Source organism: Cetorhinus maximus, chromosome 10 (assembly GCF_964194155.1).
Source record: "Cetorhinus maximus chromosome 10, sCetMax3.hap1.1, whole genome shotgun sequence".
Taxonomy (NCBI): domain Eukaryota; kingdom Metazoa; phylum Chordata; class Chondrichthyes; order Lamniformes; family Cetorhinidae; genus Cetorhinus; species Cetorhinus maximus.
The window spans coordinates 1,430,062-1,443,578 of NC_135888.1; the positions used below are offsets into that span (position 1 = coordinate 1,430,062).

The 13,517-nt window shown below is 43.4% G+C and overlaps 1 protein-coding gene across 1 annotated transcript; it reads left to right on the top strand.

Moving 5' to 3' along the window:
* The first annotated feature begins 1,298 nt into the window (after positions 1-1,298).
* LOC144686118 (putative G-protein coupled receptor 34) lies at positions 1,299-2,351 on the top strand. Its single transcript, XM_078551261.1, has one exon. The coding sequence runs from the start codon at positions 1,299-1,301 to the stop codon at positions 2,349-2,351; it is 1,053 nt and encodes a 350-aa protein (XP_078407387.1).
* The last annotated feature ends 11,166 nt before the right edge of the window (positions 2,352-13,517 follow it).

A 13,517-nucleotide genomic window follows, 5' to 3' on the forward strand; every position in this document is an offset into this window, starting at 1 on the left:
CTGTTCTCATAAAGATCAACGGAAGTTCAAGGAACAGCCGCTTATCTCTCAATTAGCCACTTTACAACTTTCTGGACTCAACACTGAGTTCAACGATTCAATATCTTAAGGCGGGGGTTTCCACACCCACCACCACGATCTTCCGGTCCCGCCACAGATCAATGGGCTTCTAGCTGGGGCGGAGGGGGGGGGGCGCTTCACCCGCAGCGGGTCCCACCCGAGACGGGGCCAGAAAATCCCGGCCATAACCTCCCGCTCCCAGTTTTTTCAGATATCAACTGTTGGTATTGATTCTGCTATTGCCATTTATACCTCCTCTAGACCACGTCTTTTGTTTTTTTTAATTTCTCCCACTACCGCCTCCTATTGCCTTGCACCATTATCCCTTTGTCACCTAGTCTCTCTTGCCTTCTGCCCTTTCACAGACGTTTTGCTCTCTTCCCCCTCCCTTTTCCCCTGCCTCGCAGTTGCTTAAAACGTGAGACAGCTCGAACATTTTCCCCGAGTTCTGATGAAAGACCTTCGACTAAAGCATTAACATTGCCTCCCTCCCCCTCTCCACAGATGCTGCCAGACCTGTTGAGTATTTCCAGAATTTTCTGTTTTTACTTCAGATTTCCTGCATGTGTTCTAACTTTCTCTGTTGTTTTCTGCATACTTCCTAGCTGCCTTTGCTGTCCCTTGAAACTTGCTTCTAGGCAAATATAAAGTAACTGTTCAGCACACTGCTAGTTCCATAGCCTCCGACTTCAGTCCCCATCTTCACTCTTAAATGGAGTTTACGTTTGAAAACCTTTTGGTTTTCTCTAAAATTACTTCCCATACTCCAAATTGGTTTCTGTATAAGTAGCTGGAAGTTGACACCATTGCCGTGGGGTATCAGCCTTCAGTTAGTGGGTGACACTGTCACCTCTGAGCCAGGGGGTTGCAAGCTCAAGTCTCACTGCAAAGATTTGAGCACATAATTGAACTTTAGGTCCTGAGGGACCTGCTCTGATTCCTATAGTTTGTACAAAGCTAGGGCCGCCAGACTGTGGGGAGGGGAGTTGATATTCGATATTTTAGTACTAATCTCATGGAAAAGTGCACTGGCAGCTGGGGTTCTTTAGAAATGTAAGAATTCAACCAATATTTTTGATCAGTCTCTCCCTATGGTGCATGAGGAGAATCATATTCTACTCCATCCACAACACTCAGAAACTCCAGCACACTGCGCCACTATTTTACCCTTTGAATTTCCACTTTTGTTATTAAAATATGTCATTTTTATTGCAGGATACTGACAGCAGCTGCGAATCATGAATCTCAGCACAAGAGGGCTGGATAGAACATGTAACTATACAGCTGGGCAACTGGAGAAGGTGATCCTCCCTGTCTTGTATTCTTTCATTATTTGCATTGGATTGCCAAGCAACCTCCTGGCCTTATCACTCTTAGTACACCAATCTTTTAAGAAACATGGAGTCCTCGTCTACCTGGCAAACCTGTTGGTGGCTGATCTGATCAATTGCCTGGCCCTTCCATTCAGATTGGCTCTGCTGACTACAGGAGATAACATGGAAGAAAACTCTGGGACATGTATGGCTGTGACAGCAATTGTTAACGTGGTGTTTTATTCTACACTGGCATGCAGGACACTCTGCATTATCTTCATAAGCATTAGCCGATATGTAATAATTGTAAAGTACCACAATAGCAAAATGAATGCACTTTATGATGCAGCACTTGCAAAATATGCCTGCTTTGCATTCTGGACTGTGGGGATTCTAATAGTATCAATGCCCTTAATTAGTATGTTAAAGCAAATGAGCACATCTGATTCTATGTGCTATAGTGTCAAGGTTTACAAAAGTGTGCAGGCCACTTCCATTTTGTTTGTAGCCATTTCAGTTGTGTTCTTTATCATTTTAATGGTGTTTGTTGTTTTTTATGCCTTTATCATACTGTATTTGTTCAAAGTGAGTAAAAGCAGCACAGTTCAACGAAACCAGGACCTTCACATTCGAACACAGTTCATAATTTTGGCTACCATAGCTGCCTTCATTGTTTGCCATTTGCCATATTTCAGCTATCAGATCACATCAAGTGTTCATCGAATCACATATTCTGACTGCCAGCATCTGGAGCAAATGCAAAAGGCAAAAGTTATAGTACTGTGGCTGGTTTCGTTCAACAGTTGTTTAGATCCTATTCTGTACTGTGTAATTCCCAAATGTTCTTCAAAAGTTAAGTTTTACCCGGAACAAAGCACAGCAGAAAGATGTCCAGAAATTGAAACTGCAAATTATCAAAGTAATCTTGTGATAAAATACAATATTTACCAAATGGGAATACTCACATCTGATTTTTAAGATGAAAGCATTTCCTCCAACGCTTTGTAATGCCCATAGTCAACCATTTAGGTCAAAGTTTTAGCAGCTGCAGTACTTTTAGATCCAATTGTTTATCTGGAAAAGCAGGCATTCTCAGATCTGATTCGGATTTCACAACATTCAGTGGAGCAGGGTGAGGTAATATTACACAGATATTGATCCTGACAACCACACAATCCGCACTGGGTCTTGATAGTTGAGCCACTGTTGCAGCCCTGGCGGAGGGTGGAACAGGTGGCTGCAGTTCCTGTTCCCTTACCCCGCTTGCTACTTTCAGTAACCTGTTCGATTACTGGCATTCTATTATGAGAGCGATTAATTGGTTTTGGTAGGACGTTTACTTTAAACAATGCCGGGCGTAATGAAGCAGCCTCGGATCCCTCCACTACTGTAGTGGTTGTATTTCACAATTGTTGAGGTTGCAGGGGCTTTTTTCTGTCTGAAGTTTATGGACAGATAGAGGTAGGTGTGCTACCTAATGCATCAATCAGAGTGTTTTATATTCAAAAGTGACCTGCTTTTCAGTGTCAGACTCTGCCAAGTGAGAATTGAGGCAGGTGGTGGTTTTAACTTTACAAACGTTAAGAATAAACTATTCTCTGTTAAAGGCCATCTTTTTTCCTGAGGTCGGCTCATCGTTGTAAATTATGGGATCCTTGTCGAAGAGTGCCTAGCGCTATGTTTGGATTGCTTACTGTGGATCTCTTCGGTTTTTTTGCTGTTATTTGTTTTGTGAAGATTTTCTAAACTCAAATATAAGCAGGGTGATAACAAGTGAAAGTTTCAAGACAGGCTGTGACTGTACCTAAAGTTTCTAATCATTTCGCTAGATTGTGTAAGTATTATCAACATCTTATTATAAATGTGCAGAAAAATCCCCTTATATTTCAAGGCTGAGCAATCTGTTGAGTTGATGCTTTGATCTCAGGACAGGGTATTGGTAAGACATTGTTTCTCTGAGGGTTACAGCAGCAACTTGGCCTCAGGCATATTTGTGTGTGTGTGTCTCACATCTGCTTCTGTCTTAGCTTTCTATGGACTGTGAAGTAAAGAAAAGCTTGCATTGATATAGCACCTTTCACAACCTGATGATGCCTCCAAAGCACTTTACAGTCAATGAAGTACCTTTTAAATGCAGTCACTGTTGTAATTTAGCACAAGATTGAAGGGATGGTTGCAAAATTTGCTGATGATACAAAGATAGGTAGGAAAGGAAGTTGTGAAGAGGAGATAAGGAGGCTACAAAGAGACATAGATAGGTTAAGTGAGTGAGCAAAGATCTGGCAAATGGTGTATAATGTAGGCAAATGTGAAATTGTCCATTTTGGCAGGAAGAATAAAAAAGCATATTATCTAAATGGTGAGCGGTTGCAGAGCTCTGAGATTCAGAGGGTTCTGGGTGTCCAAGTGCATGAATCATAAAAGGCAGGTACAGCAAGTAATGAGGAAAGCTAATAGAATGTTATCATTTATTGCGAGGGGAATTGAATATAAATGTAGGGAAGTTATGCTTCAGTTATACAGGATACTGGTGAGATCACATCTGGAGTACTGTGTGCAGCACTGGTCTCCTTATTTAAGGAAGGATGTAAATGCATTGGAAGCAGTTCAGAGAAGGTTTACTTGACTAATACCAGGAATGGGTGGGTTGTTTTATGAGGAAAGATTAGGCTTGTATCCACAGGAGTTTAAAAGAATAAGAGGCGACTTGATTGAAACATACAAGATCCTGAGGGGTCTTGACAGGGTGGATTTGGGAAGGTTGTTTCCTCTTGTGGGAGAATCTAGAACTAGGGGTCACTGTTTATAAATAAGGTTCACCCATTTAAGACAGAGATGAGGAGAAATTCTTTTCTCTCAGACAATAGTGAGTCTTTGGAATGCTCTTCCTCAAAAGGCAGTGGAAGCAGAGTCTTTGAGTATTTTTTAAGATAGAGGAAGATAGATTCTTGATAAACAAGAGGGTGGAAGGTTATCAGGGATAGGTGGAAGGTTACAATCAGATCAGTCATGATCTAGTTGATTGGCGGAGCAGGCTTGAAGAGCCGAGTCCCTACTCCAGCTCTTAATTCGTTTGTTCATATGTTTGTAGTAAATAATATTTTGGTGTAGCCATGTGGCAATGATGGTACATTTTATTTTATGATAAACAAACAGAATATTACAGCAAAGAAGTTCAGTTGTAATGGTTTCAATTACATGTATTCCTTTTTATAATAGATCTAAATTTGTTTTTAGTGTAGCTACAGAAAAAATTGCAAATGGTCTTTACAAAAGTGTTTCTGACTCTTTGATAAGCATGCATGTGCTATAGGGTGTATGTATACACATGTATTGTGTCAACTAAGCCTATAGAACATACGAAAGTCAGGCAGACTCATCCCCTCATCTTCTGTTTATTTCACTTTGATGACAAAAAGCGGAACTTTGGCAAGCAAAACTTAGGCCAACATGTAATGGCAGAGCATTGGGGAACAAAGGCATGAATGTGGGTCACAGCAGAGTGAGGCTGCATCACTGAAAATCACGGATGAATATACCTAGGCCGTCTTGCTGAAGCGGCTGTGGTGAAACGGGTTCATACGATACAAATTTCTGATTGTGCTTCAAGGGGTTGGAATAAACCCACCCTTGCCAAAGCTGGCTACTGAGTCACAAATGTGTGGGAATTCTTTACTAGGGACTTCAGTATATGTCACCCGTCATTTACATGATTTTTATTTTATGGAACTTGGAGACACATGGGAACACCACCACCTGCAAGTTCCCCTGCAAGTGGCGTACCATCCTGACTTGGCACACTATCACTGTTCCTTCGCTGTCACTAGGTCAAAATCCTGGAATTCCCTCCCTAACAGCACTGTGTGGGTGCTACACCACATGGACTGTGGTGGCTCAAGAAGGTGGCTCACCTCCACCTTCTACATGGTTTTAGGGACGGATAACAAATCAGATAATGATCCAATTCCCTTTTGAAACCCTCAGTTGACGTTGCCTCCACCACACTCAGGCAGTGCATTCCAGATCCTAACCACTCGCTGTGTGAAAAGGTTTTTCCTCATGTTGTCATTGCTTCTTTACCAATTACCTTAAATCTGTACACTCTACTTCTTGATCCTGCCACCAAAGGGAACAGTTCCTCCCTCTCTATTCTGTCCAGGCCCCTCATGATTTTGAGTGCCTCTATCAAATCACCCCAGAACCTTCCCTTTTCCAAGGAGAACAGTCCCAACTTCTCCAATCTTTTCATGTAACTGAAGTTCCTCATCCCTCGAACCATTCTTGTGAATCATTTCTGCACTCTCTCTAATGCCTTCTAATGTGTGGTGTCCAGAACTGGATGCAATGCTCCAGTTGAGGCTGAATGCGTGTTTTAAAGCTTTTTCACTCTATGCCCCCTATTTACAAAACCCAGGATGCCGAATGCTTTATTAACCATTCTCTCCACCTGTCCTGCCACCTTGAGAAGGAGATGGTGGATTCTGTTGAATGGTTCCCTAAGCAGACTGTCAAAGTTATTTGGCCTCGTCATCAGAACTTTCAAACAAGCACCATGATGTAGCATGGCTGGTGGTGAGAAAGGCTCTCCCTGTCAGATCCTTCCTCCATATCCGGAGTCTCACCCCCTTCCATATGTTGCCCTTGGGGTGGCTGTGGTGCGGAAGAGACTATTGTCCACCTCCTTGTGGAATGTGCCTTTGCAAAGAAGATCTGGAGAGAGATGCAGTGGTTTTTGTTGAGGTTCATCCCGAGCAGTTCTGAGCACAGGACTCTGTGCTCCAAGGGCTGTTCCCAGGGACACACACCAAGACAAACATCAGTTGCAGCTGGAGGATCATCAACTCAGCGAAAGACAATTTTTGGTTTGCCAGAAACTTGTTGGTCTTCCAGTCCAAAGCATTGTCCCTGACCGAGTGTTGCAGTCTGGCACATTCCAAGCTCCAGGACTATGTGCTGAGGGCAGTTGCTGCAGAGGTGCAATGGGGAAAGGTCACTGTCTAAGACTTTCCAGCCATAGTGCAGCCAGGGGTTGGGAATTGTATAGAACCCCTCGGGCTGTATGATTCGCATTGAACGTATACAGTAAATACTATATGTATCACAATTGTGTTGAAGCACTTTAGTGCAACATGGTCTATGTAGATAATTTGAATATGATTGCACTTTTGTGAAGGCCATTTTGGAATGTTTTGTAATGTTCTTTTAGATCTTTATGAATAAAATATATTTTTGCAAAAAAAGGTAGTTGTTTCATCGTAACTTTCCTTCTAAACTGCTTGCAGCCTTTGGTTGGCCACATTATATTCCTACAACACCTCTCCCCTATTGTCCAGTTGGGTGGGAAAACTCTCGCCTTCGTTCGATTTCTATCAATTCAGTTGTAGTCAGGGAATCTCTTGCATTGACGTTTCTTCTCACTTCCTCAAGGATCTATGCTTGATCCTCTCTTATTTCTCATTTACATGTTGCCCCTCAGTGACATCATCCAAAATCACAAAGTAATGTTTCAGAAGTACACTGACGACACCCAAGTCTATCACCTCACCACCTCTTAGCCCCTCACTGTCTTTGATTTTTCAGAATGCTTGCTGACATCAGGTATCGGATGAGCAGAAAGTTCTTCCAAGTCAGTGTGTATTAGAAAAGCCAAAACCATTGTCAGTCGTCCCTACCACAGACTCCATTCCCCTGGCCACTATGTCAGACTGTTTGCAACCTTGGCATAGTTTTTGACCAATGCTTTACTGCCAAATGAATTACTATGAACATATAGATACTTTCATTATACAGGCAAAAGCAACAGTTACTCAGGTGTAAAGTGCCAGTTGTTTTGGATATTATACCACCTACATAATATTGCCCCTCTCTGCTCCTTCCTCAGCTCAACAGATCATTAAACCCTCATTGGTACCTCCAGACTTGACTGTTCTAAAGCATTCCTGGTGGACCTCCCACCTTGTACCATCCATAAATATGAGTTCACCAAAACTCTCCTGCCTGTGTCCGAACTTGCACCAAATCCCAGTCCCCTATCACCCCTAGGCTCACTGACCTACATTAGCTCCAAGTCCGGCAATGCCATGATTTTAAAACTCTCTTCCTTTTTTTCCCCCAAATCCCTCTAAGGCCTTGTCCCCACTGTAGGAGGTTCCATTCCCCTCCCTCTCCCCCTTACAACCAACCAGTTCTTGGACTTCAGGATTTATAAAAGAACAAAATTGCACAGACACAGGATTTGGCTAAATCATGAATTTGATGGTTTATTGCATCCACACTAATATCCCAAATACAGACACTGCTATGATTAGTCAAATTTGTGGGTTTTCTGTGTTATTTAAAACAATCCATCCCCTCAGCAATTAGTTGAAATTGACCCCAATTCCCAGCTCAACCCTTCTGTGATTTGACCACGGTTCCCAGTTATCCCAAATTAAGTCACTTAAACCCTACAGAATACAAGCAAAAACAATAGGCTTTTGCCCCAAACCTTACAAAACCTGCAGACCAATATCACTACGATTTGACTGAAAACACTTACAATCCCTAACACGTCTGCTCTGTCCGGTGGGGATTGTAGGCCCTGAGTCAAGGTGACCGATCCTGACTCTCCTGACTGCAGGAACCACCCTGATGTGCTCTTTTTATATTGATTCAATTCAAACATATCAAATATATTTCCTGTTGTTCACGCTGTTCCAATGTCCAGTAGTTAACACCTCTTGGTTTATTCCATGCATGGTCCAGACGAATGTTCAGCTCATGTTGGTTGAAACAATACAATCATCCCATGGAAAAATAACCCAGATGAACATGATCAGCTCTCATGTTGTTTAAACAATTCTCTTGCTGTTTTGGGACAATACAGTGACAGCCACCAGCTCCACCGGTGAAGGTTTGAATGGCCCTATGCCGTTCCTCAAAAGGAACCAATCATAGTTGCAATGCCAGATTCCAGCACACGATGCAGGCCTTAGTTGCATTACAATTATCTTGATTGTATTATATTGATAACATGCTCCTTGTACCAGTCTCTTAATTGTGTTAGTCAATGGCAGGGAATGGCATTTCCCTTGTACCCTTGTTCCATGATAGCAATCAGTCGATGTCCAAACCCTTTTTATGAGCCACAGTCTTTTGCTAAATGCCTGAATTAACCCATTGCTGCACCACCTTGTGATGTTGGCTGCAGATTGGGCTTTGTATTGTGTGGTACAAAATATGAGGTCAAAACATGTCCATGGGTTTGGGTTTTATAATCCATAAATTTCCCAGTTGGAGGGGATTCTGATCCTACACTTCCTATCTCTGTAATCTCCTCCAACTCTACGACTGCATTTCTCCAATTTTGGCCTCTTTTATAGAGTACGGGCCCTGGCACACATAGGGTTAATGTGGGACTGAGTACACTGCTGCCACACAATGATGTAAGAGAACACATGACCCGCACCAAGGGGTCCATGTGGTGTTGGACAGAGCCGTGTGCAGCCCTAAGCATGGAGACAGATCCTAGTTTGTAGTCTTTACTGTACATTTGTAAATAGTTCCAGGAAATAAAGATTCACAGTTAACCTGCGAAAGAGTGTGAAGGCTTCACCAAATCCACAGAGATGTAACCAACACCGCACAACATGGTGGCAACTCATGGAAAAAAAACCCAAATCTTTTTAAAATGCAGAGACGAACCGAAATGCTGGAAGTCAGAGGAAAAAAATCAAACAAGCATTCTGACCTGAAAATAAGTTCCAGAAGCAGAGGCAGGGGGAAAAATCACCAGGAAAAAGCTCCAAAGGAAGGCTCAGAAGCTTAAAGCAGAAATGTAAAATTCCTTACTGCAGCAGAAGACTTCATTGTAGTTCCTTTTGGAGGACCAGCTTCTAACCCCAGAGTGCAGAGACAGCAGGGCGAGCTAAATCCTTTAAAACTCCAGGCGGCAGCAAGTCCTGAGAAACCTTTAAATCATTCAGAGTCAGAAGTGCAGTTTGAAAAGAACCCATCGCTAAAACCCAGTCCCTGAGGCGGTGCACGCCCGAGCTCGCTCCGAAACAGAAAAAATAATTAATTAATTAAATCTTCCTGGAACAGTGCAATTTTTCTATTTGGTAAAAGACAGACAGCTAAAGTTCAACAGACTCGCGAGTCTAAAAAGTAAAACACTGATTAAGGGAAGTCTGCAGCCGGCTGATCCAGGCATCCATTGTTAAAAATATTCCAAGCTGAGCGCCATCGCCATTGTCGGGGAGCTCGCCAAAGCTGCACGTGCGGGAAATCTTTGCCTGAGTGAATGGCAACACTCCTGAAATTCAGGAAGCTTTTAAAGCAGAACACACAGCTTTAAAATTTGGAACATGGATCAGAATTCCACACTTCCAAATCAATTCAGATTAATCCAAGGCCCGGATCAATCACAATACTGGGAATATTGGAGGAAAAGATTCTTCAGATACAGTATCACCTAAGTTTTAAATAAAACGTCAGAAGAAGAGCAGGTGAACACGCTGCTTCACTCAATAGGCCCAATTGCAGGCGACATTATTGCAAGACAGGGAATTAATGAATCATCCGCAAAATTCCAAGAGGTACTAAAATCATTTGACATTCATTTTAATCTAAGAGGCAATAAAATATTTGAAAGAGCTAAGTTCAAAACGAGAATCCAACAGTCAGGAAAACCCATTGCTTCATTCATTAATGATCTGTACAAGGTGGCAGAAGGTTGCAAGTACAGAGGTTTCAAATTGGAACTCATCAGAGACAGATTAGTAGTAAGACTAGCAGGCAACATACTCTCTGACCTCCTGTAAGCAAAGGAAGGTCTAACACTGGAAAAGGCAATCCAGATAGTTAGACAGTCAAAACTCCGTGAGCAGCACAGAACCATTCTAAATTGTGGTGCAGGGGCCACCCCACAGTCCAGTTAGTTAACCAGCAAAGACAAAGGGGACATTCCAGGCAGCCAATTTCAGCCCCAATGCTTTCAGTGCAACAGGATTGGATAATACGGCAAACAGTGCAGGGCAAAAACTCTGAAATGCATGGAAGGCCCAAAGATCGTCCACGAGGTTGAGACTGCAAGGCTGGAAGACACACAGCCATGCTTCTTGGGTGAGGTCAAAGATCTTGGTTTCTCACTTTAGAACATGGGCATTCTGCCAATGGCCATTTAACAAATTTTAAATTAGACACAAGAGCCAGCTTAACCGCCCTGTCAGACAAAGAACCATGTCTGGTGACTCAGTGGCTGGCGCTGCCCATGACACCCCCATATGGGGCAGGAGGCTTAAAGCTGCTGGTGAAAGGGATCCTGCAGGTGACACTGAGGTACAAGAATAAAACAATCCATGAGACCCTCTGTGATCGGCAACCAGGACTGTTCATTACTAAGCCACAAAGCCTGTGTTACACTTAACCTGTAATGGAAGACTGAGGTCAGCCAGCGAGGACTTGGCTCCTAGTATAAATGAGAGTTCCTGAAACTCTTCACAGGACCAGGGGGGACTGAAAACCACATACAGGGTCACACAGAGAGGATGCTAAACAAGTGTACCAATTCACATCATGAGATCCCACACCCACTCAAGCAGGTGCTGCAGCAGCTGGAGGAGATGACAAGCATGGGGGCCATCTCCCCAGTCAACCAGCCAACATTCAAGGGCCGTAGTGGGATTTCTGACAAAACAGGATGTCAATCTCATTGAACAACCGGAAGTGTACTCCCAATTGACAAGGAGATACCTGCCAGTGACCACAAATAAATTCTAACAGACCTGCCAGGAACAAACGTCCAATGAGGAATCTGCCCACGTCCACAGATACTGCCAACAAGGATAGCTTCAGTGGAGATCAAATGGAGGGACCATGAAAACCTGGTTCGAACAACAAAAGCACTTTATGATTATATGTGACTTCCTGGTCATCCCAGGCTCCCTGTGGCCAAAGATCCTTCAAAACAGACACCAGAGCCACCTGGGCATCAGCATTTGTATAGCACAGGCCCAACGCACTGCCTAATGGCTGGCCAGGCATTTCCAAGGCGATTGAAGACACCATTGCAAGTTGCCAGGTGTGTGAATTGTATAGGCAGGATCATACAATTCCCTACCAGGCCAGGGGAGAGGCTGGGCATTGACCTGTTCAACTTCAACAGCAAACGTTCCTTTATAGTGGTGGACTATTTCTCCAGGTGGGTGGAGATGAAGCAACTTATATCTGACAACCACAGAAGCAGTAATTAAGGAACTAAAAGAGATGTTTGCAAGACATGGCATCCCAGATGAGACGATGTCCGATAATGGCCCCCAATTTTCAAATGAGTACTTTGTGCACTTCGCCACCATATCTGGCTTCCATCACCTCACCAGTCCCCCGAGATAAACACAGTCAATTGGGGAGGCTGAAAGGGGTCCACACAGTAAACGCCCCCCTAAAAAAGAATGAGGACTTCCCCACAGCACTGCTCAAACAGGTGCACCCCTTTCCAATGCAGCCTGTCCCCATCCGAACTCCTGATGATCAGGAAGATCCACACACAACTTCCAATCCTGCTGAAAATCACACACCAGGGCTGGTAACCAAGGATTACTAGGACATCCAAGCAAGGGAGCAGCCTTCCAGGCAGAAGCAAGCTTATGCCTACAACAGAAGGTGCCACAGCAGACACTTGCCACCATTACAGCAAGGTGATGAGGTTCAGATTAAAGCCCTTGAGAGAGAGAAGGTAGCATCATTAGAAAGGACAAGGACCAACCTCACTGGCACCACAGAGTGGGGCACAGTCAGGAGAAACAGGAGGCGTCTCCACCTCATTCCTGGACTGCCCGTCCCCATTATGCAATGGAGAGATATTGAGGAACAGACCCAGATGTCAGAACAACCTCCAACCCTACAGGGAAAAAAAAACAACAGCAACAGAGCCTAGCACTCCTCCGGCAGTGTGAGTGAGATATGGAAGGGTTATAAAGCCTCCAGACTGCCTGAACCTTTGAATTCAAAGACTTGGAGGAGGGAAGTGATAGGGTAGTGATAATGTAGTAATAGCAATGTAAATGTGTGATAATAATAACAATGTTAGGCATAAAGTAAGCTATAATCAGACTTGTGGGGGGGTGTAGTATAAGAGCCTGAAATATAAGCGGCTGATGTGGGACTGAGTACATTACCGCCCACGCAGTGATGCAAGAGAACGCACAACATGCACCCAGGAGTCAGTGGTGTTGGACAGAGCCGTGTGCAGATCTAAGCATGGAGACAGGTCCTAGCTTGTACCCTTTACTGTATCTTTGTAAATAGTTCTAGTAGTTAATAAAGACTTACAATTAACCTACTAATGACCATGAAGACTTCATCAAACCTACCAAAATGTAACTAACAACCCTCAACATTTTGCATCCCTAGTTTCCTTCACTTTGCCACTGGCAGACATCCCCTCAGCTGCCAAAGCCCCAAACTCTGGAAATGTCTCCTTAAAATTCTCAACTCGCCATCTTTCTCCTCCATTAAGACACTCCTTAAAACCTACTTATTTGACGATGTGTTTGAACGCCTGTCTTCGTAGAGGTATTGCCTTATATGGTTTGGTGTCAAATTTCACTTGCTTTTGCTCCAGTGAAGCACCTTGCACATTTTATTATGTCAGTGCTATATAAATGCAAGTTGTTGTTATTTATACTGTGCCACTTCTAGGGTTCCAATTTGGTGTCACCACAGCCTCTACTGGAATTACCTTGGCTTCCATTTTTCCTGCCAATTTGGTCTCCTACCCACTTCAGTGACAACTTGTATTTATTGAGCATGCTTAACCTAATAAAGCACCCCATTGTGCTTCACTAGAGTGTTGCCAAGCAATATTTAACACTGAGTCACATGGAGATATGAGGGCAGGTGACTAAAAGCTTGGTCAAAGAGGTAGGTTTTAAGGAGTGCCTGTAAGGACTAAAGCAAGGTGGAGAGGATTTAGAGACAAGGACCTTGGCAGCTAAAGGCACAGCCAGAGAATTTCATTCCAACACAATGTGGAAGAGCTTGGTTGTATCTGCTTATTGAAACGTACAACGAGTTTTCGTCATGTAAGGACACCTACTGTTCATTTTCGATTACTGCCATGAGACCCAATCAATCCTTTTTTATTTATTCGTTCACAGGACATGT